General features: G+C 41.7%; 1 protein-coding gene across 3 annotated transcripts in view; it reads right to left on the minus strand.

Annotated features, from left to right (window-relative positions):
- Nucleotides 1–27,598, minus strand: part of CSMD3 (CUB and Sushi multiple domains 3) — a 922,268-nt gene that overhangs the window by 397,101 nt on the left and 497,569 nt on the right. For all 3 annotated transcript variants that reach the window (XM_054984891.1, XM_054984890.1, XM_054984889.1), the window contains one exon: nucleotides 22,164–22,285. In XM_054984891.1, coding sequence (XP_054840866.1) covers nucleotides 22,164–22,285 — 122 coding nt within the window. The remainder of the gene's footprint in view (nucleotides 1–22,163; nucleotides 22,286–27,598) is intronic.

A 27,598-nucleotide genomic window follows, 5' to 3' on the forward strand; every position in this document is an offset into this window, starting at 1 on the left:
TATATACTGGCCCAGGTACAGAAGCATCACACTGGGATCAAAAATGTGAGGGCAGGTTTGGAAGTGGACTGCCCATCAGTGTGAGTTCAGCATTTATGTATTCTGTTGAGCAAAAGAACTTATGGAAATAAGGATAATTCTGAACAAAACAAATATTTAATTACTCATCTTAATTGAAAATGACCACATGGGAAAATAAATGAAAACAAAGGGTAAATAAAAATATAATGCAAATTGTGCTGCCTTTAATTACACAACAACAAAAAGCAAGGGCTCCCTGCCCCCCCGTAAAGTCAAAGAAATAATTTACCTTTTGTCTTATAGAAACTGAAAGGTATTGTTGGAGTTAATGGCTTTATTCTTTAGGCTTTAATAGAATAACTTGGTTTAATCATAGATTTCCCTAAAAGCCTTGCATACATTAACATTTGTAATTTGTCTTCTATAAAGTTAGAGCTGCCAAATTACTATCTAGTTGTTAAAGCATTTTCAGGCTATTTCTATGCGCAGATGTAAAGGTTATTTATGGTTGAGGTAAGCGTATCCATATATCACTCAGTATTTGTAACATTTTGCTGTATAACAATGTGAAAACTGCCTCCATTGAGCTAAACATGAAGCTCCGTCAATGGAGTTTATTCTGCTGTAGCTGCTCCAGAGACACCGAGTTGACAGTGCAGTCCTCCAGTGAAGAACATGCCTGGAGAACTCCGCCTCAGGGCTGAATCTTGCTTAGCATTTTAAAGTTGAATCTAGTCTATAATCAGAAGGAATTTTCCAGTTGTCGCTTTTTGAGGGGGACGTGGGCGGAAGAGATAAATAAGGAATATGTGTTCTGCTTGGGTTGCTGACATTTATATTCTTCAGAACATAACTATTTTATTTTGAGCTCAGGATGTCCGATTACTCCTAACTAAAGTATTTATAACTGAACACAGAGTCTAATGAAGTCCTGCTGTTGGATTAGTAAGTCAAGCATCCATCATGGATTCTTTAAAAAAAAACCAGCACCCCTAATGAAAATCATTGAGTTTTTAATATATTTTTTTACTCATATTGATATTGTAAATATATTTTACTCATACTGAATCCCACATTCATTAGAGAATTTGGTGGAAATTTAGGACTTGTGATTAGAATTGTTCTTCCTCCTAAAAGCAAAATTGGTTGGCATTATAGATAACAGCCTGCTTCTAAACAGCTTGTTTGAAATCAAATAATAACGTGGATCGGGTATTACTTCCAGTGTTATTGACTCTTCTGTGTTTGACTATATAAAGACATTTTGCTCAAAAGAGACCCAAGATAAATGAATTCTCATTATATGGAGGCAGGCTCTGCAACACTGCAACATTCTTACCCAACAGTTTTCATCTAATGAAGTGATTTTAAATTCCTGTTAAAATCAATTACTGCAGTCCAAAGTCAAATGATGTGAGCTCTGCATGCAGAAAAGAACTCTTGAAAATTTCCTTTCTGGAAGCTGTGTCAGCCATGAATATGAAAGTATGAAGGGAACGTGCCTCTTGCCCCGTCCTCCATCTTCCGCATCTTCATGCCATGTTCCAAACAGTGTACAATCCTACTTATAGCAAAGGACTATCAGAGCAGATCTGACTGAACTTTGAACTTTAACGCAACTTGGTTCTGTTCAGGCTAATGGATGCATGGGAGGTAAGGAAGAGTGACCACGGTCTCACTGGTCCCTTCACTTGTTTATAGGCACTGTCACATAAATTGTACTTGAATATGGCTCTGGAAAGCCAATAAGCAAACTCAGAAGAATTTCAAAAACACTCATCAATATGCTGATGTACTCTCTGCAGCTGAACAGCAGGATTTTAGTCCAATGGCATCTTAGTAGGGCTGCCGTTCCACTGGTGGGGGTGGGGGATCCCCTGTCCCCACCTTCTGCAATCTGCTACCACTCGCCTGACCGGCAGAGAGGAAAGGCAGAGGAACAGGCCTTCTGGGTGCACTCCTGGGGGGGCATGATGACATCAGTGATGTCATCGCACTGTCCTGGGACGGCACATGTGCTTTGCAACGGGCTGATTTCATCCCCAAGCAGACCAAATTGGCCCGGTGCAAAACACGCACATGCTCTTTGGGCTGTGTCACATCCCAGAAGTGATGTCATTGCACAGCCCCAGGAGTGCTCGTGCTCAAAGCATGCATGTGCAGAAAAGATAGAAAGGCCGGGTCCCCTTAATACTTTTAGAGACCAACAAGATTTTCAGGGTATAAATTTTCAATAGTCAAGCTCCCTTCTTTTGAGGAGCATTGACGCTCAGAAGCTTTTACCCTGAAAATCTTGTCAATCTTTAAGGTGCCACTAAACTCAAATACTGCTGTTCTACTGCAGACCAACACAGCTACCCACCTGAAAATCTCTGCAGCTGAAACAATAATACAAGCACCCACACAGACTGCTGATAATAAAGGTGTCAAAAAAGCTTACTTTTTCACTGCTCTAAAAGTAACACAAGATTTTGTTCTCATGAAAAATCAGTGGTAAGTTTAAGATTTTTTTTTGGGTCTACGGAAATATGAATGCATTCCACACACAGACTTTGGGGAACATTTTTTGTTTTGTTCACCATAAAAAAGATCAAGGAAAGAAAGGCTGGGGGGAGAGGGGCATCATAAAAACACAGAGACCAATAAGAACTTCAAATAAAACACTGACCAGTGGGTTGAGTTGAGATGCTTTCCAAATCTTTTACAGACAATACCATACAGCTTCTTTTTGCTTTTTTTTTAAATCTTTTCTCTAGAGTTTCCCTGGGCTTAGTCATAGTTGAATGGAGCCTAAAAATCACTCTTTGGGGGGATTTGTCCGGACTCTGATGCACAATACTGGCACCTCTGCTCTATTCCTATATTTACAAACAGAGTAAGTGCAAGTGGGAACCTGTAAGGACTTGCAGGGGGCATGGGGGGCATCTCATTTTACCCCACATGTCTTCCTCCCCTTCCCTGCCTCCCATTTCCTCTCTTCCTTTTCCTGCTTCCTTCTTTTCTTCAAACCTGCCTTTGTCTGCCCCCTGTCTTCAATTTCCCCCCTTCCACCGGCAGCCTCTCCCCCATGGCCCAGTTGCATGGTGCTGGCTGAGCCAGGTCCAGTTGCATAGTGGAGAACCTGTAAGGACTTGTGGGGGTACTTCACTTTCCCTTTTATTCTCTTTCCCACACTATTTCCTCTTTCCTTTCTGCTGGCAGCCTGCATGTACTCACCTGTCCCTACATCCTTCTCTCTTTCAAACCCACTAAACAACTTACCTTTTATCTCCTGCCCCCATTTTCATCTATATTTATCAATCTTCTGAATTTATATAATGTCTTTCTCCACAGTGGAAACCCAAAGGAACATACATCATTCTCCCTGTCTTCATATTATCCTCACAAGGACCCTGAGAGGTAGATTAGGATGAGAGTGCATGACTGTATCAAAGTCACCCAGCGAGCTTGAGCTTCCACAACAGAGTGGTGATTTGAACCTGGCTCTCCCAGATCCTCCTCTGAAACTCTAACCACTACAGTACACTGGCTTGGGGGAGGGGTCTGCTGTTGAACAGTAGCAAGCAGCCAGGCTTGGGTGATTAACGCAAGTCATCTGATGGTTGATTCTGGGCCTGTCCTCAATGAAGGCCAAAACAGCTCTGCCAAGGCCCCTGCGCCCTCCCCTGCCTTTTCTCGACAGAAACCAAGCCTGGAATACTGGCTAAACTGTTATGGTTACATAGCAACATTCACTGAGGCACTCCTTTTAGCATTATGTTTTTTTTTAAAACCCTCCAATGTGTTTCAGATTTTTCTGCAAATCTGTGTCATTTTTTAGGTACATAGGAAGATCTGTCTTATTCATTCATGGGTCCAGTCTCTGGGTTTAAGTATCCTAAGATCAAGGCCATTTGGCTATTAGTATATAAGATTATGAAGACATCATGCATTTCTCAAAATGTCTGTGTCAAAAAAAATTATGATCACTCAATGAATTGTAAAAGAACTTCCCCCTCTTTCTCTTTCTCTTTCTCTGTCATTCTGTCTCTTCCTCACTCTCTCTCTCTCTCTCTCTCTCTCTCTCTCTCTCTCTCTCTCTCTCTCTCACACACACACACACACAAGGACAAGCAAGTCTTCTATCAGAGTTAAATTACTAGCGCAGATTTTTTTAAAAGGTGACAATATAGGGAAACTTAATTAAAGCCTTTGATATTATGAACTGATTAATAATTACCTGCATTGAAATGTTACACAGAAACAAAGAAATAAGATAGCAGGACTAAACAATTTGTGTGATAGCCTTTAATCATGGCAGGTAACTAGCTCAGAGCATCCTCAGAATCATCTCTTGTGCCAATACAAGGAAAAGAAGAATGGTAGAGTTGTTTTTTTTAAAAAAAAGAAATCTCCAAAATGAAATCTGAATGTCATAGCAGAAGCAACTTGCAAGTATTCAGACTCATATGATTAAAAAATTGATTGTTATCTAAAGCTCATTAATCCTGATTGACTTCACTGGTATTAAACCAAATTAAATTTTATTTCTCTGATTTATGTGGTTTGTAAATTGGGAGGTTAATTTACAATACAGTTCTTTGAACTATAAATTATTTTAGTACTCTCCTTGCCATCTATCTTAATCTCTCTTGCACCTTCATTGTATAATCTATCACTCCTAAGTTTGTGTGCTTATGTGTGTGCGCACATGCATCTCTGTGTTAAAAATTATGTTCAGAAAAAATATCATATTTACTGTACATTTTCTTCCAAATTCCAGAAGGGTAGCCATGTTAGTCTATTCCTGCGGAACAAAATGAGTTTTGTGACTAACAGATTATTGTGGTATCAGCTTCTGTGCATTAGGAGAGGACTATAGAATAGAGGACTATAAGCTATTTTTGAGACTCAAGCTACAAGTGATGCCTGACACAGGTTGGACACTTGTCAGCTTCCCTCAAGTTTTGATATGAAATGTAGGCATCCTGGTCTTGCAGCTGTAATGGAGAGCCAAGCTGTAAAACCAGGACGCCTACATTTCCCATCAAAACTTGAGGGAAGCTGACAAGTGTCCAACCTGTGCCAGGCATCACTTGTAGCTTGGCTCACAGTGAAACAAAAAAGAAGTAAATTGTATGAAATCACTGTCACCCTTGCACAAGTGGGGGGAAAAGCAGAAACCTACATGCCATGTAGCACAGTGTTATTGAGTGTTTGCAAATCTGCATCGGTGGTATCATGAGGTCCATGTAATGGGAGGTAGGAATAATAACTGTAAGCTCCGTCTGTGGCAGCTTGGGTCCCACCCATAGTTTTTAAGGTCCCCCAAGATTTTTTTTTAAAAAAAATTCTCCAATCTCCTCCATATATGAGCCATACAACAGTGTGGTGTAGTGCTCAGAATTTCAGGCTAGGACCTGGAAGACCAGGGTTAAAATCCATACTCTGCCATGGAAGTCTGCTTTGTGACCGAGTGCCAGTAATAAACCAGAGTTTTGATGGTTTGAAGTTAATGGGCTTAGAAGGGTGTGACTGTTTATTATTGCACCCTTAGAATATTATCTAATTAATGTTTGGAAAAAGGGTTAAAACAGCTTTAAATCAGAGATGCAATGGATCTTGAATCAATCGAGAGTCAGCACACGAGTTTAGCTTTTAAAATCATTTTACTTCTAAAGGAAAAGGGTAACAGGTTGCCTACAAAATAACAAACACCTAGAGCTACATTTTCTGTCTGGTGCAAACAAAGAACTGGGATACTACTGAATGGAGAATCTTCTTCTTCCTCCTTCTTCTTGACCCTAGAAAGAAAGTCACCTGACCTGTTGACCAATAACAGTTTACAAACACTCTCAAGTTTCCCGGGCTTGCAGATTATTGGCTCTGTGCCAGGTTCCCTTTCTAGGTCAATCTAAACAATAGCATGGTAGGTAAACACATTAACCCCATAATGACTGAATGTCAGACCTTGCAACACACATATATTCCAACAATTAAGGCTTAAATTACATTTGGTATACTTTGACTGATATGGAAGAGGATGAGTTGTCCAAAACTAGATAGTGAAGCTCAACTTCTCGGGATGAGTTGTGTGATAATATCGCCACTACTATATTTTTGTTCCTGAAAAACTATGACAGTTCAAAGACCTCCGTGTATCTTTTCACTGACAAGTCCAGAAATATGTGCTGTCCTGGAACTGTAATTGTTATATCTGGCACTGTAAGAGACTATGATTTTGGAAATGACATTTGAAGCAGGCTTTTGAAACCCTTACTTTATGACATTTCCTGGAGTCTTGTACCAAAAACAGGCACCCCACAGTTGTGAGCAGAATGGCAAAAGTTATTTAATTACATGTCACAGACAGCTTGTCAGTGTAAAAGGACATTCTGCAATGGCTGGCTGGAGCTGGCTGTTTCACACAACATCTTTCAGTGAAATATTTGACTTACACTGAAGTCTGCCATTGTGAGATTGAGATCAGTGGACTTAGACTGAAGTAACTCTGCTTAGGATTTCATGACATGACTTAGTGCACTCCCAGGGGCCTAGCTCAAACAAGGTATGTACTATGAGGTTATCACAGAGACAGGATTTGAACATAATTAAAAAACCCTTTATGTACAAGAATTCCAGGACTGTTTTCAAAAACCTTGAGCTTTAAAGAACATTTCAATGACTGTTCTGAATAGATTTTATATTCAATACATTGCACTGAAAAGTGTCAACACAAATAGGAACAATAACATTATATATGCTGACATACCAGGGTGGTGTAGTGATCAGAGTGTCCGACTAGAATCTAGGAGACCCAGGTTCAAATCCCCACTTTGCCATGGAAGCGTGCTAGGTGACCTTAGGCCATTTATAGTTACTCAGCCTAACCTACCTCACAAGGTTGTTGTGAGGATTAATTGGAGGAGCAGAGAATGGTGTAAGACACTTTGGCTTTCCGCTGGAGAGAATAGCAGGGTATAAATGACATAAATGAATAATAAATAAACCTAAATAAGCATAAAGCAAGGCCTATGCCTGAGTTGCAACAACATTGTCAAGTATAAAACTAAAACTGGGGGACTGAAGAAATTACAGGACATTGTTTTAAATATTTTTGACATTCACAGATTAATAAGTAGTTTATTGTTCTGATTTACCCACTTTGAGCTACTTAATGGTGATTTATTGCCTTCAAGTTAATATATGAGTTGGTCTTTCTTGTCAAGAAAGGAAATATTAATAAATTATAGAAAATCTTTATCTTCCAACAGCAGGATAGTTTTTCCTATATAAATAATTCTTTTGGTCTGTTCTCTATTTGGTATAAATTATTATCAACACTCTAAATTATTCATACTGAGAAAAGTGAGTGAAGATTTCTTCAGGATATTGCACTTCTGCACTTCTGCAACATCTTCTATTATAAATATTTATTTTATTTATTTACTTCATTTATATCCCACTTCATTTACTTTATAGTCCGGAAGTATTAAGGGTATGTTTCTTTTCTGTGTAAAACATTAGCAGAATATATAAGTGATAAACTGTTGTCTGTTTAATCTGCAATGGACTCTCTCTCTCAATCAATCAATCAATCAATGGAGACATAACACTGCCTCCTTTCACACCAAGGATTTCCCATGTTTTAGCCACCTGACTGACACAATTATTTCGTGTTTCCATACAGTGTCATCCTCTAGTAGCGCACAGAACATCAGTTAAAAAAATGTTTCCTGGCAGGACTGTATCAGAAGGCGCAGTTACTTGTGTTTGAAGGGGAAACAGCATAATTGCAGGACTTCAGTGAAAAGCTAGTCAGTTACTTGTCAATTATTCTTTTCATTGGCTGATGACTGCAAGAGCCAGTTCCTTGCAGCAATCGGTATAATAAAAAAAAAAACCTGCCTGGGGGAGGGGATGTCTGGAGGTGCCTCTCTAAATACATGGTGGTTTTAAAAGTTTTTTAAAAGGAATTGGATTATTCTTAGGCAGCATTTGGCATGCTTAGGGAAGCTGAATTTGAAAAAGGAAAGAAGAGGGAGAGAACCACCCCCCCCCACCTCAGGCTGTCCTTTGGATGGGAAGGGTGGGTGGGAGGGGGTTGCTCTCCAAAATTAGGGGGAAAGTTGAAACAGGTCAGAGAATCCAGAGCATCAAATGAGAACACAGCAGGGGGTATTCAATGCACGTTGGGTCTGAAAGGGAAACCACAGCTAACAATGGAGAGAAAATGGAGAAGAGTGGGCATCCATGTGGCAAATGAGGTTCAATGTAGCCAAGTGCAAAGTAATGCACATTGGAACCAAAAATCCAAAATATAAATACAAGTTGATGGGGTCTGAACTGGCGGAGACTGACCAAGAGAGAGATCTTGGAGTCATGATAGATAACTCACTAAAAACGTCAGCACAGTGTGCGACTGCCATAAAAAAAGCTAATGCTATGCTAGGGGTTATTAGGAAAGGGATTGAAAACAAATCAGCCGGTATCATAATGCCTCTGTATAAATCGATGGTGAGGCCTCATTTGGAGTACTGTGTACAGTTCTGGTCGCCACACCTTAAAAAAGATATCATAGCACTGGAAAAAGTACAGAGAAGGGCAACTAAAATGATTAAAGGGTTGGAACACTTTCCCTATGAGGAAAGATTGAGGCGCTTGGGGCTCTTTAGCCTGGAGAAAAGACGACTGAGGGGAGACATGATAGAGGTTTACAAGATAATGCACGGGTTAGAGAAGGTAGAGAAAGATGTGTTTTTCTCCCTTTCTCACAATACAAGAACTCGTGGGCACTCTATGAAATTATTGAGCAGTCGGGTTAGAACAGATAGAAGAAAATACTACTTTACACAAAGGGTGATAAACACATGGAATTCGTTGCCACAGGAGGTGGTGGCAGCTACAAGCATTGCCAGCTTCAAGAGGGGACTGGACAAATATATGGAGCAGAGGTCCATCAGTGGCTATTAGCCACAGGAGATGGATGGTATTCTCTTTGTGGGGAGGTGGTGCTCTGTTGTCTTGGTGCTGGAAGGAAGGCAGTGGGAGGGCTTCTGGTGTCCTGGCCTCACTGACAGTCCTTTAGATGGCACTGGATTTCTAGCCACTGTGTGTGACAGAATGTTGGACTGGATGGGCCACTGGCCTGATCCAACATGGCTTTGCTTATGTTCTTATGTTCTTAAAATGGATTACCCTCTGCCATTTCTCTTGCAGAGGTGATTCCGCACACCATCCTATTAGCAACTGGACTACCATAGAAACCCAGCCTGGTGTGGAAACAACCACTGTTTCTCTACACCTCATGACAGGCACGATTTGCATACTTGTTTCATCTCTCTCCCTCCCTCTCCTTTCCAGCATTAACTAAAAATGCAAACTGTGGGTAATATTTCCTATGATTCCTTGCTGCTGTATTTTACAAACCTAACCCTGGTTTTACTCACCAGTTTACAGGAGACCCTGACTGAATTAACCATATTTATCTCTCTCTCACACACACATAGCATGAAGTAATGATTAATGCCATAGGTGAGAGGAACAAGAATCACGTCTGCTCCAGTCTCGTCTCCTGTTTGCCAGGTGTTCTAAATTCCAAATAATTTTTAAAATTACTATTTTCTGTATATTTTCAGAACAATTCATTAAGTAAGTCTGAGAAATCTTTGCCTTCTGGATTCTCTTTATCTGTACAACTTGTGCGTATGCATAAGCCTGGTCCCCTGATGATTATGTATGTAAACTACAACAGGGAGAAAAAAATCTCAGGCCAAGAATGTACACAGATGGCTAAGAGTCCTCATGTAAGCATCAGCTGGAGAAGATGAAGATGTCATAACAGTTTTGCAGGCTTCCAGAGGAAAAGCCATTCAGGACACAAACACCCCTTGAAGGTCTAATTTCTTAGCAGACATTTGCTGTACAAGGAAGCAACTGGGAATACATGCTGAGATCTTAATGTTGGCTGTTATAAGGCATGGAAATAAAGCTCACTGGGTATTTATAGAAACAACCAAAGCGAACACAGTATTTTATTCAATCCATCCTTTTTTAGCAAAAAAATTCCCATAACCCTGAATTTTCTCCAACAAGCTTGAAGTTGCAACATATAATTGGTATGTCTTCTACTAGATTATGGCTAGTTCCACAACCCTATCATTACCAAGAATGCACAGCCAACATAATCATCTAAATATCCAGGGCAATAATGTGACAGATTCTGAAAGAGATGCTATATCACTGGGAGGCAGTAAGGATGGGTTTCACATATACAGGGCCAGTGCCAGGGTTTCTGGCACCTGAGGCGAGATACCTGCTTGTGCCCCCCTCCCCCTGCTAACCAATTTTAAAAAAACAGAAGAAATGTAGGAAAAATGAAAAGCACAAAACTTGAAACTTTTTACATTTTTAATTTAATTTTTATTTCTTAATTTAAATTTAAATTTTTAATTTTTTAAATGTGAGAACAACAATCTTTGTTTTTCTTATTGCGAGCCAAAAATCTATTTTGTAAGCAGAAACAGCGACTTGCATTGAAGTTTTGAGCACACCTCTGTGTGTGTGTGTGTGTGTGTGTGTGTGTGTGTGTGTGTGTGTGTGTGTGTGTGTGTGTGTGTGTGTGTGTGTGTGTGTGTGTGTGTGTGTAAAAAGGTTCCCTCTCTATTTCCTCTCACCTCTCTCTGAACTCAGAGACTCTAGGCAGTAGAAGGAGGGTTTCTCTTACAGGGCCTGCTTGGAGGCGAGAGATGTTTAGAAGGAGGAGACTGAGCTGAAGCCTTCTCTTTCTCTCCAACCCTCTCCAAGCCTTAAAATATTTTTCATCTTTGTCAGAGATCCCTTTCGGGAACTACCCTCCATGCTTATCCTTCTTCTCCCCACACTTGGATTTGAAGGGAACGGCAGCTGACAACTAAGCATGTGGTATATAAATATTGAAATAAACTATTGGGGAGAGGGGGAAGGTGGGGTGATATATGTAAACTAGGGAATGAGAGAAGGAAGGTGATAAAGAGGGGGACGCAGTGTGGGGTGCTGCTCTGCTGGAGTGAATTGAGATCGGAGAATAGCAAGGGGGAGGGAGAATGAAAGGTAGAAGGGGAAGGAAAGTAATAGAATTTAAAACAACAATTTTAAACCCAACAACAGTGATTTGCTCCTACCTGTCACATAGGGACTGAAAGGGAATTGTGTGTGTCTCACCTCACTTCCTCCTTCCTCTGTGGTGGTGTACACACAACCAGCCACTCTTTCCACCAAAAGCAGCCCCCCACCTCAAAAGCCTGAGGAAAGGTGAGAAGTAGAATTGATGCCAGCTGGAGAGGGGGAAAGGGATTTACTAAAAGGAATGAAAGGATTGCCCATTGGAAATAATGGGAAAGGCTTGAGGCTTATTAGAGAGCCAGGAATGCCAATTTACTTGCATGGGCTCCATTGAAATGCATACAACACAAAAAAAGAGCAAGAGTCCAGTAGTGAAGAAGTGAGCTGTGGCTCATGAAAGCTCATTCCCTACCACAAATTTTGTTAGTCTTATAGGTGCTGCTAGACTCTTGCTTTTTTCTACTGCTACAGACAAACACAGCTACCTATCTTGATCAATCAACACAGGCCCCAGAGTGGAATGACAGTCCCTGGGAGAAGAATCAGTGGTCTGGGACTGGAATGGCAGTGGGTGTGGAATGACAGGGGGTGTCATTCCAGTCCCTGAGCACAGGTTCTATTCCGAGGGACCGTCATTGAACTCTAGGGGCTGTCATTCCACTCCCAGAGTATTCCATCTGGTCCCAGAGACCGTTGTGGAAAATCCATTCCACATTTTCTTTGCCACTTTTTAAAGTTGTGATGCATTTCAGTGGAGCCCAGGAAAGTAAATTGGCATCCCTGGCTCCCATTATCTCCAATGGGCCTTCAAGCCTCTCCTATTATTTCCAATGGGCAATCCTCCTGTCATTCCTTTTAGTACATGGTGTGTGTGGGGGGGGGGAAGCAAGAAAGAAAGGAGGGAACAAAGGAGACAAAAGGTCAGATAGGAGCTCGCTGCTCCCCAGCCAGCTAGAGTCTCTCTTGCTCGTGGAAGCTTCACCCAAGGCTTAAATTGAGAAAGAGAGAGGAGGAGGAGGGGAAAAAAGGCAGAGAGAGAAATGTCCCCGCAGATGGGGCGGAACTCGAAGCTCCTTGGGTGCTGCTGGATGAGCAGGAAGACAGGGCTGCCCTTCTGCCCTCCAGAAGAAATGCCTTGCGCCAAGAGAGGAGAATTCCTGTGCCCACTGCAGGGAACGACGATCGATCATTGGGGGGCCAGCACAGCGCCTCCTTCAGAGTTCAGTGCCTAAAGCTGGGGCCGGCTCTGCCTCAACAGAAGCACCGGCAGTGCACATATATGGAGGTAAAGTCCTACAGAGAATTCTTGATTAAAAAAAAAAAATCTTAAAACCAAAAATAAACTTCCATTTCTAAAATAAGAAAGCGAATGCAAAGAGTCTGTAAAGCAACAGTGAAAACATGCTGGTCTCTGTAATATCTGAGTCCTTTGTGCCCTACAATCAATGAGCGTTTACTTCTGACTTTCACACGTTTCTTCCTCCACAATTAGGGAGTTTTTTTTATTCCGCTTCTTTGCCTCCACCTGTCAACACATGGAAACGGATATGAAAGTCATTGCAGCCTCTCTGACCATGCTTTAAGCATTTATTGTGGGATCAATAATCCTCTACGCTGCTACCAGCACAGACGATTCCTTGAAAAATTGCCTTTCATTTGAAACAGGCACTTGAAACGCTCAGCAAACAGGTCAAAAATGGAACTGACAAATGTAGCTCAAATGAAAACTGGAAGCAGCTCTCACAGCGTCTAATTCTGTTTTTTGCATGAGTAGGAATGTGTTCCTCTTATGCTAGCTTAAGTCTGATAATGTTTCACTATGAGTAGGATCTGGAAATGACGGGCACATCTAGTAACAATGCAAGGTCTGGAGCCAATCGCATTGCTGTGATGGCATTTTGGCACCATAGACAGTTCTCATCTCTGTGCTGCTCTGATATCATTGAAGCCACACAACACTGAATGAGATTCTTAGGAAGAAATGTAGCCACAGCAGAAGAATGAACTCAGGGCGACTTCCACCCATTTATACCCTGATAGGGAATTACATTTTACACCAGGAGAGAATTGTACTTTGGGAACATGCACATACACCTTTTCATTCATAATACATGCTTTGAGGTGTTGATGTCCTCAGTGCAGCTTATTATATTTCATATTAGATTTGAGCCAATTCCAAGCAGAGCTTGGATATACGGAAAATATCTAGATACTTGGAAGAATATGAGAAGAAAGGGTAAGTCAAAAAGGAAGAAGGACTGTTAACTCCCCTCAAAAGAATGAAAATACCTCAGCTACGTTGCCAATTTAGAAATGCCATGAAAACAAATTTTCTACCAGCCACTTTGTGTGTGCTAATTAAATTATGCAATAGGGCAAAAGGTAGGAACTGGAGTTTCTTTTCTCTCAGTCAAGAAGTCACTCAGTATTCATCATTGATCTCAGTGGCATCCCAACCTTTCTGCAAGAATTCTGGGCATCATATGCAGGTGATGGAAGACTGAGGGATTGTGAATGACCCAGATTTGCTTAATGCATTTCAAAGCTGCATGGTGAGTTCATTTCATTGCATCAGTTCCCTGTGACCCCTTTGACCCAATGAGATTCTTAATTGCACCTCCTTCCCAACACTCCTCCCTGATGTAATCACAACAATAGCAATCTAAAACCACAACATGGAGGGCTACATCAGAGGAACAAACAATTCTGGGGTAAAAAACCCACCCCTCTGTTGTGAGCAGTTAGTTCCTTTCCTCATGCTAAGCAGGCAGTTTATGGGTGGAATATCCTAACTGTCCCTCATAAGTCCAAGGTACTGCCTGGTCCAGAGAAGATGTCAGCTGGGTGGGAGCCTGGAAAGCTACCAAAGCATGAGTCAGTTGAGTGACTAAGCCCCCCCCCCAAGCCCTGGAGAGAAGCAGAGATCATGAGCTTTCTTTCAGGCTCTGCTGCAGAGTCGTTGGAGCCTGGAGGGGGCTCATCTGCCACGTTGGCCTGCACATCTGGACCGGCTGCTGGGTGTGCCACAGAACTGGAGAGGAGGAAGTTTACAGCACCCTCATACCCTCTCTCCCCGCTGAGCAACCTACGAGCTCTCTCTCTCTCTCTCTCTCTCTCTCTCTCTCTCACACACACACACACACACACACACACACACACTCTCTCTCTCTCTCTCTCTCTCTCTCTCTCTCTCTCTCTCTCTCTCACACACACACACACACACACACACACACACCCTCTTGTCAACAGTCTCCTCAGCTTTCTCCTCCCCAGCTACTCTGACTGGCCCATCTTTATAAGGCTGCCCTGGAGGAATTCCCTTCCCCTCTCACAGGCTCTGACCTATCCCCAGCTGGCTCTCTCCCTCCAGTGGCTGATTGCTGAGGCTCAAGGCCTGTCCTGGACTTCCTATGGATCCCCCTGTCCTAGCCCCTGCCTTGCCCATTAGGGCAGCCCTGCAGAGCGGGACTGGTCAGCTCCCTCCACTGGCACATCTAGGCCACCATGCCGGCATTTCCTACAGTGGCTCCGCACTAGCTGCCTGTGATGGCAGTGCTCCTGAGGGCGTCCAGTGAGATGGGATGTATCTGCTGCTGACAGGAGAGGCAGCCACCTGCCTCATAGGCAGCGGGGGTGTATACCGAGGTAGCTGTGACACTTCGCTGCTTGCCCCTGCCACAGCCCTGATCCGGTGTCAGCGCGACCATAGCCCTCAAGACCCGTCCTTCTGGCTGCTCCCACCAGCTTCTCCTTTGCTGCCTTCACTGCATTCCAGCACCTCTCTAAAATACCTACGTGACTTGTGTCACGTAGGTATTTTTAAAATGGCCTGTTTTGGCCATCTTGGGCACATTTGGGCATGGCTCGGGCCTAAAACTGCCTGGATTGGGCCACTGCCAGGCAAGGGAGGGCTCCCCCACCCAGCAGTGTCCCGTTCCAGGCTGTTTCAGCCCTGATTTGTTCGGCAGCAGCCTGTTCCAGGCTGATCCGGGATGTTTTGGGCCATTTGGGGCCCAAAGTGGCCCAAATCTGTTCCAGGCTGATCTGGGCTGTTTTGGGCCATTTGGGGCCCAAAGTGGCCCAAATCTGGCCACTGGTGGGCAGGGGAGTGCTCCTCTGCAGCAAAGTGGCCCATTTTGGGCTGATTTAGGCCCAATCCAAGCTGAATTTAGCCTTATCTGGGCCAAATCAGACCCCCCCATGATACACAGGAGCACTCCCAGGGCAGCCACAGCCTGCATTATGACATTACTTCCCAGAAGTGATGTCATCGTGCAGTCCCAGGAGCGCACACGTGCAAATGCAGTGAGAGGCACACCACCTCCTCTCAGGAGTTGCCCTCAGTGAGAGTTCCCCCACCTCTTCCCTCAGAAAAAAGCCATGTAAGTATGCTTGTATGTGTGTGTACTTAGCCTTCTAAGTGTGCTGTGTGTATTTGTGTTATTGCCTTTTTATTTCTCTTTAATAAAAAAGCCTTTCTGGTTGAATCTCTGCCCGACTTATTTGAGAGTTCTCTAAGGGAATAACTCCTGTAAACATTGATGGAGGTTCCTAGTTACCCCCTCTCATTTGCCTTCTTAATGCTAATCCTCCGAACCAATTAAGGAGACCTCCTATTTTGGGTAACACTGTGATCCTGAGCAGCAATGATAGCCTAAAGAGGAATCCCAGTCCTGGAATTCTCCATCCCAATCAAAGGCCAGTGGAGCAGATCTCCTTCCATTCCCAATGGATGGATGTTGGCTGTCCCACGAAATTCAAAAAAATCAAGAGGCCATTTTTACAAAGATAACAAGGTTCTATTATACTGGAATGGTTCAGGAACATTCTTTAATAAAGGGAAACGGAATGTGGACTATACTACTGTGTATAGTACATACTACCTGTTGCAGTACGTATTATCCCACTATGTAATTCCTGCATTGTTTAACATGTCATGTCAATGCTTATGCTTTGTTTTTGCTTTGTTTCAGATTTCTGCAGTCCTAATCCTATTACATTGCTTATTTGCTGTTCCATTCTGTTGCTTTCATTGACTTAGTCTCTGTGATCTGTCTTGAATCTTAATGAGAAAGATGGGCTATAAAGTAAATAAAATAAAACACACAGGAGAGGGATTCCACTAAGGAGAGGGAGGGCATGTAAAAAGCTCATCACAACAGATATTTAATACAGACAGGGAGAAGGGAAGGATTACTCCGCACAAACTGAAGACTTCACCATCATGCTCCCAAATATGCTATCATTTGATACTGCGTTGAGCTAGATGGATCAGTGGTTTGATTTGGTAGAAGGCAACTTCTTCATACCCAGCCTGACAAAGAGCTCTGGGGGACCTCAAAAGCTTGCCTGCTCTTTTGTAATATTTTGATAGGTTCCCGTAGAAAAACATTGCACTCCCGTTGTTTATGGATTGAAATGTTTTTCACACAAATCTGAGCTGCAGATTTTTAGACCTTAGCCTCTTCAAAATTGTTTGCACTCTTTGTTTAGTTTTCCTTCACAGTAGAAGAGCATTTGTTTTCTCTGGTATAAATGATAAGAGGCCTCTGAATAAGAGCGTGTTTACAGATTTCACCTCAGACCTTACCAAGTTAAATCCAATTCTCTATTTCACTACATTCAGTAACTGTCAATATGCAAGATCGAAGGTTCATTACAGGATTTTAAGATGCCTGTTAAACTTTGGAATAATGCACGGGTCATGATTGCTCTGAGATAAGGAAATGTGCTACATTCTCATAAGGTAGCTGTATATTTTGCTTCCTCTAAAACTATAACATTTCGTGAGGAATGGAGAAGGGAATCAGAGCAGCCTTATTTATTGATCAATTTCTTCAGGCACAACCTTTCTAGCTTATCTTGATGGAGACTTCTCAGGGCCTGATTTCTACTTTCATTGAGCAAACCAGATACACTGTCATACAATCTCTTTGCAGATGGGTAGTTGTTTTTTTTAAAGCAAACCAAATTTGTATTAGCACTCAGCTTTTAGGTGTGTGTATTTTTTTTCTTTTAAAGGAACAGTGGACAGCAGTATAAAACCCGCAATTCTTAATATTCTCAGGATCCAGATATTCCAAATGGTCGTGTGCAGGGTGAATGGCTATAATCCAGTGTGATCAGACATTGCTAAGTGTGGCCAGGAAAGATTGCAACTGGCATGACAAATCAACTGGGTGAAGCTACTGTGTGCCAAAGAGGAAACCTGCAAAACACCAATCTAATGGTATTCCTAAATTACTGTTGTTATTTTTATAGCCCCGCCTTTCTCACCAAGATCCTGGGCAGATTACACACTACAAGTGAATACAATATAATCAATAGCTAGAACATTCACAGAACAAAAATACAATATGATCAACAGTTAATTATGCACCTATTCCTTCAGAAAGAGCACGATCATGGCTTAGCACAAATTGATATCTTTTTTTCCTGGCTGGCAGTATTATTCTCCAAGAGCTACTCAGTTTTGTCAGAACTGAGTTTTAATTTATTGGCTCGCCAAACAGAGGGAAAGAAATTAGATGTCCTTTGGGTGGGGGTGTAAGCAGTCAGTCCGGCCTTCGCTAGTTGTACCTCAGTTTTCATATGGCTGTATGTAATATTGAAAGTGTACTTTCATTGATTTACTGCCATCCCGGCACCACTGGTGCCGGGATGGCAACAAAAGCCTCGCAGAGTCATCCTCACTTAAGACATTCTTTTCCCTCCTTCCATGATGAGATCTCCTGTCCATGATTGAGGAGATAATCAAATGACATTCATAAGTATAGACAGTCATTCTTGGCACAATGCGTTCCCTCCTTAAAAATACTTAACCTAGCTCCAGTGTACTTCATCAGAAAACTGTCTGTTATGATCTTCACTTTCTTTAGGGTGGATTTTGCTTTAAATCTCCCCCTTACACCCTCTGGGTAGTTTGCTGCCACCAGGAATATATTATTCCAAAATGTTTTATTTAAATTTTCCCTTTTGTAACGTGTTTGAGCGTCAGGCTCCTTCGTGGTTCTATGTGGCCCTGAGGATAGGAATGGGAGATAACTCTGGGATATAACAAAACAAAGTTTATTTTTTTAAGAAGCGTATTGGTTACATAAAAGTCGTTCTTAGTTCTTCTAGTTGCTTCATCCAAACTCATTCACACAGATCTCTTGTAAGGCTTCACACACAGTTAGCCTCTTTCTCTAGGCTCTATATTTCTCTCACAGAGAACTCCTCAGACAGCACACAGCTAGCCTGTTTTCTTTTCACTCTCAATTCTTTCTCTCTCAGGCGCACACACAGTTTGCCTGCTTCAAATAGAGTGAATATATAGTCTCACAGACACACTCAGTTCAGGCTTCCACTCAGGTTGCCTTTCCCTCACAAATACATGAACACACTCAGGCTGCACACAGCTCGCCTCTCTTGCCCTAACTGAACCTTTTTCTCTCCCTCAGTAACTGAAAACCGCCTTCACTCCACCCACTCTGTCATCAACCAATCATATCACTCACTCATCTCTCTCTTTCACCCCCCACTCTTCACCTATCTCACCAAACATTTAAAGACACATGCACCCATTTCTTGAAATCATTACACTGTCCTTTTTGTGAAGCGCTAGAACTAGTTTTGCATCTGCATTTACACACCCCAGCAGCTATCCATCAAGGCAATCAAGCCTTTTGTCTAACCCAGGAACTGACAATTGGAGTCTTTGTCCGAACTGCTAGGGGGATTCTCCTCCACCTCAGGGCACATTTTACCTATAAAGGTAGAGCTCTGGTCTCATTCAAATCGAACATGTTTCTGGATCCACAAGTGCTGTTCCCTTGAGGTTTGCTCTAAGCCTCTTGCTTTCTTGGCCAAGGACTCTGGATGTTTGAAGCTTCTCTCTCTCTCCTCACCGTGGACTGTACTACTCTCCAGGATAGGTAGATATACTTACTCCTTCTCTCTCTATTCCCAATCTCTGGCTACATTTCCTAGGACTCTCTCTCTCTCTCTCTCTCTCTCTCTCTCTGTGTGTGTAATTCTTTTCCCCCAGTAATTGGAGTGTATGTGCATGAAGTTCTTGTGTTCAATAAAAGTTATTGTTTGATATTAAGCACCAGACTCGTCGTTCTATTGTCAGAAGGGACCTGGTATACAAAGGTGACAGATCCCAGTTCCCGCCTCTCGTATAGCCGTCTTCCTTGCTTGCTAATTCCCCTCATAAATCATATTTATTGCAAGGAGACCACTTCCGGTAACAGGGGTAGTTATTTCTGATGAGTACATATCTCACCTCAAAAAACAAAGGCCTCAATACTTTAAAATCTGAAATGAATTTTTCCAAATTCAGTTTAAGTTACCATGAAATCACCCTGTTTCTAATGTAGCATTGCTGCAGTCATCAAAAATGTTATGCTATCTGACATACCCAGATGCACCAATGTGAAACCACAGATAAACTAGACCTTGGATCTTATCAAAAAAAGAAAAAAAAACTCTCTGCTGTCTCTGTAGAATTCCGTCCCAAAATTAAAAGTTCATATTAGAGGTGAGCATGAACTGGGAAAATACCGAATCAAGTGGTTTGTGGTTCATCATATTTCACAAACCGTGAACTTTCACAAACTTGCCTTGGTTCACAAACTGGTTCGTTTGGTTCATGAAAATGTCACTTCCAGGGCAGCAGAAGGTCACTTCCATGGCTGCAGAAAGCCCATCCTCCCATTACCTAAGAAACTGATTGATCAGCGCCAGGCTGTCTGCAGTGACAAACCAAAAAAATGAACTGGCCTAAATTTTGTGGTGGTTCGTCATAAATGGGCTCTGATGAACCACCAGTTTGCAAACCATGAGCCAGCCTGGTTCGTGATGAATTTTGGTTTGTATTTTAGTTCGTGCCTGCCTCTAGTTCAGATTAAGTATATCAGTATCCACTTTATAGCCAGACTTTAAAGGAGGGTTCCTGAAAAGCAGCCGCGCAAGTGAGCAGTGCTGCCATATCAGCAACAAATCTCAGATTAATATAGGCAGTGCCATTGTTCCATTTTCAAACACCTTGTTTTGACTCTTTCCTCAATTTGAATCTTTCACGTAAACTTTGTGTATGGAATGTGCTGCATGCGATGAAATTTTCCTGTCTGCTGTAAGGTTTCTAGCCCAAACTTCTGTTTTCTAGAAAATTGGCTTGCAGACCCACACGCACGCATAAACACACATACACACACTTTATATATAGGGTCACTAAGCAATACAAGGTATGCTTCAAAATGAGATAACTCCTCCCCCCGCTCCCCAGATTGCAACACTGACAGGCAATTTTAAACAAATTTACACATTTCTAAGAGTGCTGATTTCCATGGACATAGAAAGATGTTATTGTTATGGCCTTAGCATATGTAACACAGAAGTAAATCCTACTGAGTTCAGTCGGTGTCATTCCCTAGCAAACGTGTTTGGTATTGCAGCCTCAATTAATTATAATGTAATCCTAAACAAAATAGCTCTCTTCTAAGTCCATTACAGTCAATGGGCTTGCAAAGGTGTAATTCTGCTTAGAACTGTGCTGTCCAACGTATTTTTATTGGTTAAATTTTTAAATTGGATTACAGCTTTCTTTACTTAAAAAAGTTTATTTTATTTTATTTTTTTAAATGTAAGTACTCATCAGTAGATGGTAGAATCTTTCCTAGAAGGACATGTGGCCTAGGAGAGTATCAGAGGAAACCTAAGAAGATTTACTCCAGATTACTCTGCTGAAATCAAGAAGATAAACTAGAGTAACTCTTCGGAGAAATGCACTGTATAATCGACATTTCTTGGCTGTTTTTGTCCCCCCCCCTTCAAAAAAAAAGGGCTAAAAGCAACAAGGATTTGCGAGTGGTGATATTTTAAAATTGTATCCAAGTGAGAATTCATTATGACTGGCTCATAAATTATATATATATAGGTTTATTTAAAAATGCAACGCAGATAATTCAGAAGGAAGAAAAAATGGTAAAATTTAGATTTTTAAATACCTTTGTGTTAACCTTATCTGTACATCTATCTCTGCCCTGAGCCCTCTGTGTCACCTGTGGAACATGCTAAGCAAAACTAGCTTAGTTAGGAAGTGATGCAAGATAATCCTAGAAGCAACGCACATCATATGTTGCAGATTCTAATTTCTTTCTCTGTCCTTGGAGTGTGATAGCAGTGGAAATCAATTACAGAAGAAGGAATGGCTCACAGTAAAGCTTTGAACCTATGGATCAAACTATGTTGATTGCTTCTCTGAAGTTCACATATCCACAGATTCATCTTGACCCTTTCAGCAACTATAAAACCCAAAAGGTTGTACCCTGTTATCCCATGACAGCAACCCTGAAGAACTCCACAGAAAATCCTGTACCTAATGCCTTAAATGAACCTGTATAAGAAAGTGCCATGCATGATTTCATTTATCTATGTTTTATTGTTTATTAGCATTTTTATTCTTTCCATTTTTTTCTTCCTGTTTATTGATGCTACGGTTTTCATTCATTTCCTTTGCAATTTCTTTCTTTTAAAAAAATCTATATACATTCTGAATCTGAACATTATCATTACTTAATTGTAAGTAACCATAAAGATCTTGTAAACCATTTAAAGATTTGGAATCCCTGTTGGAAAAAAAGTTCAAAACAAATGAATCAAAATCAGAAACAATGGTTTTAATTGTTTTCATTCCACTCTGCTAAAATGCAGGAATGAAAAGAGGTATTGGACTTCAAATCACAATCAATGAGAGATTCAAAAGCATCCTTGGAAAAGATGGAGAGAGATCTGGAGAAATGGATAAAAAGATGATGTCTTTCTGTATATTCTGGGCTACCTGATACATTCTCATGATAGAACAGGAGGCATCGAAGTGACAATTCTATCATCCATAAAAACAATGGCTTTACATTTCACACAAAAAAACTCTGATATAATTTGACTTATTTGAAACTATGTGCGGTCAATTATTCACTGAATTAAACAATTAACTCAAAATTGGTCAGCCCTTCTATACTATGACTTTTGTTATTTGACACAGGATTTTAACATATTATCAGATTAGAATTTACCTTATTTGGGTTGATAGCTGTGATGACCCAAACACACTGAGCATTACTGTCATACTGGAAGGGGAAGTTGGGGGATGTAAATGTTCCACTGGGCCCCTGAAGATTAGATCCACATGTCTTTACTGTAAAAAAAAGAAAAGTAAAAGTCATAGTTGTCATAGCATAATATTGTTATGCTTATAACTTTGATTCAAGTTTGCATGTCCATTAATGTTGCTTCAGAATTTCAAAACTGGAAAGGAATTCAGTAGAGATGGGCACAATCCAAAAAATTTTAACGATCCAGCGGATTGTGGATCGGCGCCGATGACGATCTCGAAATAATGATCCACGCCGATCATCTCCCGTTCCCGAGTCATGGATCGTGGAGGACAAAGCGGGGCATGCTGGTATTATGTGGGAAGGTGGGTGGTGCTGGTGGCCGCCGGGCCTGGCGGGCACAGGGAGGCGGCAACGAGCCACCTCCCCTCAGGGGGCGGGGGGGTCTGGCCGCTTGTCTGTGTTTGGTCGTCAGAGCTGCCTATCAGGGTTTGCAGGGATGAGATTGGAGTGCCCATGGCTACAGAACACCCCCTCCCCATCCCTCCCCTGGGAGTCTTCTCCCAACTTGTGACTGTTTTGCTGCTCTGTGGTTGGAAGGAAGCCCTGCTGATCAAGGAAAGCTGGGCTTCCATTTGGGTTTCCAGGGCGACAGAAGGAGGGCAAACAGAGCTCAGGCATTCCCCTGGCTCCGTTGCCAGGGGAATAGATTGCTGGCGCCTGAGTGTCTGGATCCCCGATCCAAGCCTGATTGCCCCGATCCAGGCCTCTCCCGACCTCTGGATCGTTGGCTGTGGACGATCATGATCTGCCAGTTCACGTTCGCCATTATCATGGTTTTTTTCGATCGTAATGCGGATCGTGCCATCTCTAGAATTCAGACAGATTTAGGACTGATCTCCATAGACAGAGGCAAAGCTCTGGGATATGAGAATGACATCACTGATATGTCTTGGCCCTGGCCCGTTCTTCAGGCTATGCATGGGCACTGACATGCTACCTAACTATTTGTATTACTTACTGTGCACTAGGCATTTAATATGTGCACTAAAATTATGCAGAACCTGTTAATACCTGAACCCTCATATACTATTTATGGAACTTTTGGCCTTGAATCTTCATATCTCTTGTGAGAGACCTTTCTACCTTAGTGAAAAAAGAATAAAAACAGGCAGGTGGATTTACATCTCACAAACTTATGTACAGACTACTCTTGATTTCGGCACACTATTCAAATAGGAAGCCAGACTACCATTAGGGAATCGTCTTTTTTTCTTTCATTTTTTTACGCACATTAAATGATGAATGTAGCAAAAACCTAGAGCTAAACCAATTTAATGTAAGAATAATCTCAGATATTTGGTTTAGATCAGCAGACATACTGTAACACTTTATTAACACAATAAAACATGCTGTACATTTGAACTGTACTTATGTCTTGTCATTTATAAATGAAAGATCAAATGTTCTCTTTTACGATCCTCTTTTTCCATATGTATATCTGACAGCTGCTGCTATTTATACAGGATTTTAGATATTAGATGAATTGCTATAATATATTCAGAAGTCATATCCCACAGTCACTTTCCTCACTGCCATCTGTTAGTCTATGCAGAAACTTCAGGATTTTAATAAAGAAAAATACATCTTATGAATCCAGAGATTACATCCCAAAATGCAATAATGGAATTTGTATTACGGTAAATAGATAGAAGATTTATGCATAAGCCTTTGCATAAATTATTCAAATTGTGACACCCTTGCATTATTATATTCAAAATAAATGTGTGGTTTTATCCATCCAAAAAATCAGTGTTGAAAGTAGAGTTCAATACTGAAAGTATATAGCAAGACCTCTTTACTTCTTCGCGTAACTGTTGTTACAAGATTGAGACAAATGGAAATTTAGTAACCACACCTCCATCAGAATGGATTAACATGGATGATTTTAGAGTGGGGGGGGGGGGAGAAGTGCTATAAGTTATCTGGTGGAATAAACATTATGAAATAAGGTATGCATCTGATTTTTTTTTAAAGCAGTAAGCATGAAGTGGCCATCAGTAGGGAAGAACGGAATTGTTATCAAAGATTTATTATCTGATTCATTTTAGTAAAATGAACATTACAAAAAAAAATTCCAGGAGGGTAATGAAAAATAATTTGCACTCATGAAGTGACAATTGATAAATTTTTGAGGTACTGGATGTAATCATAGCAGGGTATTAGATGAAATAAATGTTATTGATATCAATGTTACTTACAAATAAATGAGTCTGGCTTGAGAAGCAAGCTGCAGACTTCTGCTCTAATTATCCAGAAGAGCCCTTGCGTCCTACACTGGGCACCTTCAAACATAATTTCTCCACCTTTCTAAGCTACGTTGGTAATTACTGAAGTGTAAAGATAGTTATTGGAGATCTTGCCTAGCATCCTTATTAGTAGTTATAAGAATGAATTGATTAATTAATTAATGATAATGAAACGAAAATCTATTCAGACTGTACTTTTTTAAAAAAAAATGCAATTCTAAAAATCTTGAGTTGTTTCTTCTATGAAACACAGTTATGTTTTTCCCCTAACTTTTCAGGGAGCCCCAGAAAGTGTGCATTGTATTCTCTCTGACATTTTATCCTCAAAACAAACTTGAGTAGTAGGTTGGCTGACATAGAGAGTAACTGGCCAAAGGTCATACAGTAAACGTCAAGGCAGATGAAAATTTTGCATCTGGCTCTCCCCAAGTTCATATTTAACATTTACCATTTTTCACCTTCAAACATAAATCTCCCCCTGCCCCAGGGGTAGCTTTTAAAGATTTTGAAATCTACTTTTCACTTTGTAATCATTCACTTTTGAACAGTTTTCTCTTTTATAAATGCAAACAACACAACTTAAATAGCAGAATATGTTTTTACAGAGTCTACTAGATAATTTCCGCCTCATCAGATGGATGAAATGTATCATCAGCGTCAACAGCCCATGAAATGCAAGAAGTAGAGACTGGGATCTGTTTATGCAAAGCTCAGATGTATACACAGCAAGAACAGTGACTGTTCACAACATCATAAATAGTTAATAACACAGTCTTGCTAGCCTTGCTAATCTAACATCTGTAGTACAAGAAGAACATAGAATCATCATTTATTCTGTGGCTTCAAGCTTTTTATTTCTATGCACCAACTAGGGTTGCCAGGTCCCCGACACCCTGGGTGGGAGGTCAGAGGTCCGTCACTTACCTTATGGCTTTGCCTATATGATGACATCATTTCTGGGAAGTGATGTCATTGTGGAGGTCACATGCCACCCCAGAAGCACTCCTGTGCTCCCCAGGAGGCCGAATTGGGCTGCTGTGGCGCACAGGAGTGTGCTGCCCAGGTGTGCACTATGCTGCCCAGGAGAGTGCCCCAGGAGGCACATTCCCCCCACCAGCCAGATAAGCAGGGGCAGGGGGTGGAGGGTGGGTGTGGGGGGATCCCCTGTGCCCAGCAGGGGACTGGCATCCCTTGCACCAACTTTCTTTTTCCTATGATTTTTTTATCAATATATTTTTCAGGAATGTCTACAATATTTATCAATGTATATGAGAAAGGCATCTAAATATTTAAAAAGGAAACATATTAAATGTCATACCATATCTGGTCATACCAGAAAATAATAAAGATTATACAACTTTCAACATATTTGCCTGTGCAAAAAGAGTATTTCTTTGAGCATTCTGATAGTCTAGCAAGATTCGAGTCCAGTGGCCCTTTAAAGACCAACAAGATTTTCAAAGTATGAACTTTCAAGACTTAAAGCTCCCTTCATCAGATACATAGACAAGTGGAGGACCCACAAGATCTAGTTTTTGTGGGGTAGCTGCTGTGGAACAGTAACAAAGAGACAAGCCTAGCCAGTGATGCAAATCAAGTGGTAGCATGTTGTCAGCTGGTTGCGGCCAGGTCTGGTCTCATTGAATCCTCCCTCAAAGGTCAAAACAGCCCTGGAAAGGGCTGTACCTGCTCCCTTTATCAGATACATAGACAGAAGTAGGTTGTGGCACAGGCCATTGGGCAAAAATAACTTAATGGAGATTGAATAAAAGGAGAAAAGTGAGGTCCAGTAGGATGGGGTTTATACTCCCCCCCATGAGTTCCTTGTTAATCTTCACACTTGTAAAAACATTGTTTTACATTCTCTTGTCTCCTTCTTTATGATCATTTTATTTCATTTATGTTTATTTTATTTACTTTATTTATACCTAGGGCTGCCAGTCCCCCGGTAAGGGTGGGGGATTCCCCGCTCCCAGCCTCCGTGCCCGGCCACCACTCAGCTGGCCAGTGGAGGGGAAAGGTGCGAGGAATGGACCTGGTAGGCAAAATATCTCCTGGACAAGTCTGCAGTGGGCGCACTCCCAGCAGGGTACGATGATGTCACTTCCAGGAATGACATCATTGTGCTGGCTGTGGAAATGCTCCTCTGCTTCCCTGGGGGCTGATTTGGGCCCCAAACGGGCCCATTCTTAAAGAATTGTCCCCACACGGGGCCATCACATCGGCACTGGGAGCACATGCACATAAAGTGTGTGCATGTGGAAGAGTTTCCAGGTAAGTGCCTGGTTCCCTTGTCCCACTGGGAGAGTAAAGGGACATGGCAAACCCAATTATCCCCAATGGGACCCAAGGTGGCTTTCATAAGTCTCCTGCTCTCCATTTTATCCCCACAACAACCCTGAGAACTTGGCCAGCCTGAGTGTGGTGACTAGCTCAAGGTCTCCTAGGCATCTTTCATGGCAGAGTAGGGTGTCAAAGTTGGTTTTTCCAAGATCCTAGTCTAACACTCTAACCAGTACACCATGCTGGAAATACCAGTACATCCCACTTGGAAATAATTTGAGTGAGGAAGAGGGAAGCTGGGAAGAAAACTCCTAGAAATACTCTCTTTTTCAGAGCTTGGCCTTAATTTTTGTGCCACAAACAAAACTGTAGAAGCCCCAGGCCATGTCCGTGGAGCCTCTGATGTGGCTCTTTACCATTCTAGCACCATGCTTCCTTGAAATGGAGACAATGCTGATTGGTAGAGGCATTGCCGTGTGGGCTCTTGGCACGTGATTATCTACAAGATACAGAGGAAAGCTATGCTACTGGACTCCTGGACTGCAAAGGTAACCCAAAAAACAACCCTCAGTGACTGTGACAGAACATTTAGAATTAGGCGCTTTTAACACCCACTTGATTTCATACTTTATCATTCAAAGCTTGCAGAGGTATAACTCTGATCATTATTGAAATGGCACGCACCATAATTTCACAGGTTTTTCTGTGCTAAGTTCAGCCAAATGCACAGCAGCAATAATAATTTGTTAGCGGCAATTGTTTTGAAGTGAATGGAAAATGGGGAGGATTTGAGATGTGAAATAG

The sequence above is a fragment of the Eublepharis macularius genome, chromosome 7, assembly GCF_028583425.1.
Source record: "Eublepharis macularius isolate TG4126 chromosome 7, MPM_Emac_v1.0, whole genome shotgun sequence".
NCBI lineage: Eukaryota > Metazoa > Chordata > Lepidosauria > Squamata > Eublepharidae > Eublepharis > Eublepharis macularius.